The sequence below is a fragment of the Nymphaea colorata genome, unplaced genomic scaffold, assembly GCF_008831285.2.
Source record: "Nymphaea colorata isolate Beijing-Zhang1983 unplaced genomic scaffold, ASM883128v2 scaffold0002, whole genome shotgun sequence".
Taxonomy (NCBI): Eukaryota; Viridiplantae; Streptophyta; class Magnoliopsida; order Nymphaeales; family Nymphaeaceae; genus Nymphaea; species Nymphaea colorata.
The window spans coordinates 1276421-1282224 of record NW_022204508.1 but is presented as its reverse complement, the minus strand read 5'-3'; the positions used below and the strand labels follow the sequence as shown (position 1 = coordinate 1282224).

At 39.2% G+C, this 5804-nt stretch overlaps 1 protein-coding gene across 1 annotated transcript; it reads right to left on the bottom strand.

Annotated features, from left to right (window-relative positions):
- Positions 1 to 4101: 4101 nt before the first annotated feature.
- On the bottom strand, positions 4102 to 5206 carry LOC116267910 (putative disease resistance protein RGA3). Its single transcript, XM_031649837.1, has 2 exons — positions 4858 to 5206; positions 4102 to 4295 (listed from the first exon to the last, which is right to left on the bottom strand). Exons 1-2 carry the CDS (start codon positions 5204 to 5206, stop codon positions 4102 to 4104), a joined length of 543 nt encoding a protein of 180 aa, XP_031505697.1.
- Positions 5207 to 5804: the final 598 nt, after the last annotated feature.

Below are 5804 nucleotides of genomic sequence, written 5' to 3'. Positions count from 1 at the left end.
TTTGGTTTCCAAGGGGGAAGGTAGAGACTGTAAGGGTGGTGACCTTTGGTGTTTGCCATTTTGTTTTTTCAAGGGGTAAACAAAAGATCCTTCATCTTTTATTAAGTGTATTGTACATGTATTACATATGTATGTCTGCTTCTTGGCTTCTCATGCAACTCTTTCTTGTGAATGATCATTGTAGCACGAAGGGACTCTTCGTTACTCGTTACTCGTTATTATAAAAAAAAAGTTGTTGAATTTTGGAGGCTCTTGAATCATTTGATTCAGGCCGATTCAAGCCGATGGTATCAAGATGATGTTTAATAATGATGATCGAAAATGACAATGGATGACGTGAAGCTAACAGGCCTGGTGATAGGGGCGTGAAACTGGTTAATGACCAAAATAATTTTGATTAAGGAAAGGAGCCAAACTGGTTTTATGCAGCCTCTATGCATGCACAGGAGTGTGTAATGACTAGACTGACATTAATAAAGTGAAAAATAAAGATTTAAAAAGGATAAAAAGGAGATTGTAAAAAAGTAAGAAGATTAAAAAGTAATTTCATTATTAAAAATTTCTAAAATACCCCCACCCTCTCTCTTTGTGGGATTTATATTTGTTGCATGCACAAAGTAGTGAGAAAAAGTTAAGATGTATTTTTATAATATATATATATATATATATATATAACAGTAGAACTCGACCCATTTGCAATCTGCTTGCCGACAGGACAGCAAGTTGTAGATACTAAAGGAAAATAAGAGAGAAAAGCTTCAGCTTTGGAAGCTTGATTGATAAGCGTGTGAAGGGTTTGGAATAGTTGGGTCAGATGCTGCTGATTTTCACATCAAATGTAAGTGTTTTTCTTTTGACGAAAATAAAGTTATGCACAGCATTGTTTGCCAATTATATATTGTGGTCCATACCGCTGTCTACAAGTCCATTTTTTTCTTTTCATTTTTGTCCACTTGTGTGCCGCTCAGGGTACTTCATTAGATTCCTCCTATTTTCTTTTCCTCTTAAAATCCCAATCGAGGAATCAAGAACAAAATTGAAAGTGGCTTTTTTTCTCCAAACTGTGATTATTTTTTTAATAAATTATTTGATTTAAATTTTTAATGATGTCTCAGCATTAATTATTTTTCTCACTTTAAATCATAAAAAAAATCAAATGCCAATATTTAAAACACAGTGTTATTGGAGAAATTGTATATATATATATTATATATTTTTTTATTATATATATATAATTTTATTACAGTCAAATCAGGCCAGTTACATATTTTATTTTCTTTTAATTTTGTTACTGTCATGGCAAGCTGCGCCAAGGGCCGTGCCGAGCCAGGTTGGACATGATGGCTGGACCGAGTGCAGGTTATAATTCACATGCTGTTATTGAATTTTTGGCATAGTGTAATGAAGTAAATTGCTGAGAAACAGGTGACCCAGCAGGGCCTGCTTCCTTATAAAACAACTGATGCCAAAAGCCTCATATGGACATCTGGTGTGATTTCTTAGAATCTTACACTTTGAAGAAGTTTTATAATTTCAATGCTATCATCAGTAGCGGAGCTACTGTGTCTGCCCATGCCAGCCCCTGAAATCTTGCATTTTGATTAAGTTTGGACCTAGAATCAAGTAGGTCCAGCCGCATGTGGTGCCCGCATCAGACTTGAGCCAGTACCCTGCAATCACTCATTCTCTTATGTGAGAGATCAATCTGTGCCACTCAACCAAAATTTTTTGGCTCCGCCACCGGCTTTCATATATCCACCTGAATTAAGAAAAACATACCATAAAATGCATGAATTATAAATTATTCGACTATAAGCAGTCATATATTTTTTCAGAATCTATATAATTTCAGAAATGTGTATAGTGTAGCAGTGCATCTTCTTAAGTTAATATGAATGCAGATTTTTCAGATTGTGGGTATGTATTTTCAATTTGTGAAGACATTAAATGCATATTAATGGCCTAAATATTAAAAACCAAAACTTTGATGGTCGTCAAACATGGCCAATTGGGATTTTACCGTCAGCTAATTAATCAGGGCCTTGTGCACCAATTGATGATGTAAAACAAAATAATATTTTAAATTGTTTTTTAAAGTTTTCTTAATGGAAAAAGGTAATTTTCAGTATCTGTACCTGCTGGCTCATGCCGATATTCACATAATTGTTATTTGTTTTCAATTACAAAAAAACAAATGAGATAGACAGTTATCATTTTGAGTAGGTAGACCTAGACAAGACTCTTGATGCATAAAAGGTATGCCAGTTCAGTTCAACAACAATTCAATTTACCAGACCCAAATGAAACAAGAGGGAGAGGGAGAGAGAAAGAAGCGGCAAAGAAATGGAAACACACATATTTAACCAAAATAATTAATTACAATTTGTCACTGATTTTCAGTAACATTATCTATAACATTTTCAGTAACCAAAATAATTAATTACAAGACGGTCTCTTAACTCCTGCGGCAAATCAAGTGCTGGACATGAGTAAACTGTCAACATTCGAAGCCTCGAGAGGCAGGCTATCTGTTGCTGTGCATCGGTAGGACATGTTTCATTTTTTTTCGTTGGGGAGTAATATTATTCACGTCCACCAGAGACTTCAGATTGGGGAAGCCCCAAAGCCATAGGTATCTCAGTTTGGGGAGGCATTGCCAGTGGCCTCCCAAGCTAATGTCCTCAATGAAACCATCTAGGTGCAATAGCTCCAGTTGGGAGAGACCCCACACCCACTCAGGCACCCTTCCCCATTTGACCTCATCAACATTACTGTCAATCAACGACAGAGTCTTGAGGGAGGGTAGAAATGTCGATACCTGTGATAGTCATGGGCGATGGCACTAGTACTGCTGATTCTGAATCCAACTCCAAGTAAGTGAGCTTAGGCAGTTGCTCAAGCAATTTCCATCCCAATCTTGCATTTGCACAATTCACCACTGTCAGCCATTGGAGTTGAGTCGCTTGACTGTCATGCCCCGCCAGCTCCAATGGAGCATAAATCAAGCCTTCTATCTGCATCTTTGGACAATTCTTAAATTTCACCTCCCTTAAGCATGATATAGAAGTAAATGTTGATTCCCAGTTGGGGAAATCTTTCATGTCCAGTTCTTCAAGCGAAGGAAGGCAAATAGGGAGATGCTTCAAAATCATCAGGTCCTCTTTATAGCTGGCATGTGATCATCAGCTACTTGCTCTAGGCAGTTACAATCTCTCACATCCAACGACTCCAATGCAGGCATGTTAGCGAGAGTCTTCAGCCTACCACAATAGTTCATACACAAAGACTTGAGGGCAGGCAAGTCACCAATCGTGCTGAAACCATCACACATAAAAATCTTCAAGGAGTTCAGCGAAGGCATGCTCGGCAATTCACACAATGTTGGGCAGTAGTCGACCTTCAATTCTTCCAATGATTTAATTCTTATCACTGTTAACCGCGATGGGCAACTTTCTAGGCATAGCATCTGCAGCTCCCCATAATTGGTGTCCAAATACCATGCAGGCCCATCTCCTTTATAATCACAAAATCCCAACCTCTCTATGCCATGTGGAGGTTCCAAAGCCTCCAGCAAACCCCTCTCTTCAGAAGCATTATCCACTCTGTCATTGTCTTGCTCCCCGAAATAAAATTTCACCCCACTTAGCTCATGCTTCACCTTAAGCTGTGCTTTCTTTGCATCAATTACTTTCACCCTTCCCCCACCCAGACCTTCTATTGACATTTCTCCATTCAGTTTGTTCAAGTCTTTTAGTTCCCTAATATTGCAACCTCTTCTTGTCTTCCCTTGGTCATCGTATACCATAAACCTATGCAAGGTCCGTAAATTGGTAAGCTTCCCCAGGCATTCGGCTATAAATTTCAATGACTCTGTTTCATTCAGCCCAAGATACCTCAAGTTGCACAGTTTGCCCATTTCTTTGGGCAACTCTTCAATGCTACTATGACTTAAATCCAATGTTTGCAAGTCACAGAGTATGCCGATTGAACTGGGCAACCGTCTCACTTTAGAATAGTTTAGATTGAGATATTTTAGATGTGAAAGGTCTTCATTGGACTTTGGCAGCTCATCGATCCTATATCCCCTCAATGGCAACACCCTCAACCACTTGAATTGGTCAAGTCTTCAATATAAACCCAAGGCAAGTCTGAATAGAAATCATCTATCAATATTGTGCGCAACTGATTTCCCACCCCTGAGGCTTTATGCTTTTGTGCTTCTGCATCATCTACACGAAGTAATGATAGATGGTGGGTGTGCTCAATAACAGAGGCATCATTACATTCCTTTCCACCTATATATAAGGCAAGGTCATGCAAAATGTCATGCAGCTTGAGATGAGTGCCCTCATGAAATCCATGTGTTTTTTCAATCAAGCATGGGTTATTATATCTTTAATGAATTGGTTTGCTGTCACTTCCACATCTATGCCTTCGTTTTCCTTAATCAATCCATGTGCCACCCATTGCCTGTTCAATATCTCCCTTTCAATCTCATAATCCTTTGGATAAATGCAGCAATACACAAAACAACTCTTCAAATAATGCGGCAAGTCATCATTGCTCAGCGTGAGACCTGGAAGAATTTTGCCCCCGATTTCACCTGCAGGCATCTCCCATTCCCATATCTTATTACCCTCAACGAATTTCCAGTCTTCTGTATGCATTTTCTTGGTACGCATCATGGACCCTACCATCTTAATCACAAGCGGCAACCCACCACACTTCCTTACTATTCTCTCTCCAACATGTTTGATCTGATGCATCACCACATCTTGTTCTGTTTGGCCTTCTCTTAATGCCTCCTTCAGAAACAACTCCCAGCTTTGGTCAAAACTAAATTATCGTAATTCATACTGGTAATCAAAATATTGCTCCCCATTGCACCTGCCATCAATGTTCCCTCTACCCCTCCATCCCACCATTTTAGTTCCCACACGTCATCTAGGACCAACAAAAAATTTTCCTTTGAGAGCTCATTCCGTAATTGTGTGCACAACTCACTCAAGGAACAATCAGGATTTTCTCCAGACACTTCCCTTAGTATCTGCTGCACCAAATCCTTAAGGTTTGGCCTCTCCGAAACACAAACCCAGCATCTACGTTTCCCAAAATATTGTTTGGTTTCATTAAAGACCATTTTTGCAAGAGTTGTTTTGCCGATTCCGCCTTTTCCTACAATAAAAATAATAGAAACACCACCCATCGTGTCACACTACTATCTATAGAGTCATTCGACAAGAGCTTTTCGACCATTACGTCTTTATCATCCTCCCTGCCCGTGGGTGGGTGTACACCCATGTGATGGGTCGTCACTTGGTTGATAGGTTTAATGTCATTTGCAAGTTTGTAGGAAGCAAATACAAGTTCCTTAAAGCAAGAGCACAGAGTATTCCAGGGCTTCCTTACCTTGTTCCATGAAGTTATAGATGCTTATCCCTTCTGCAAAGTGAAATTGTGGTTTGGTATCCTTCGATGATGTCCTGTGCATCATAGAAAACATCCTTTAGCTCTCCCTCTAAATCTCTGTTGCACTCATTGCTGAAAAAGGGCTTGTGATCTGTGACTTTGAGGGCCTTCTCAAAGTATTACAACTTCTGCTGGAGCACCTCTAGATTGTCTTTGGCTTTCAAGATGAGGTCCACCTTTTCTTTCAATAAGCTGGTCTCATCCCCCAACAGAATAGAAATGGATGTTTGCACAAGGGTGTCAATTACTGTTGTCATCTCCTCTGTTTTTTTCTTGGTAGAAGAAAGTGCTAGCAGAGGAAGAGAACTATAAATCTGAAAATGGAAGGAGAGGAA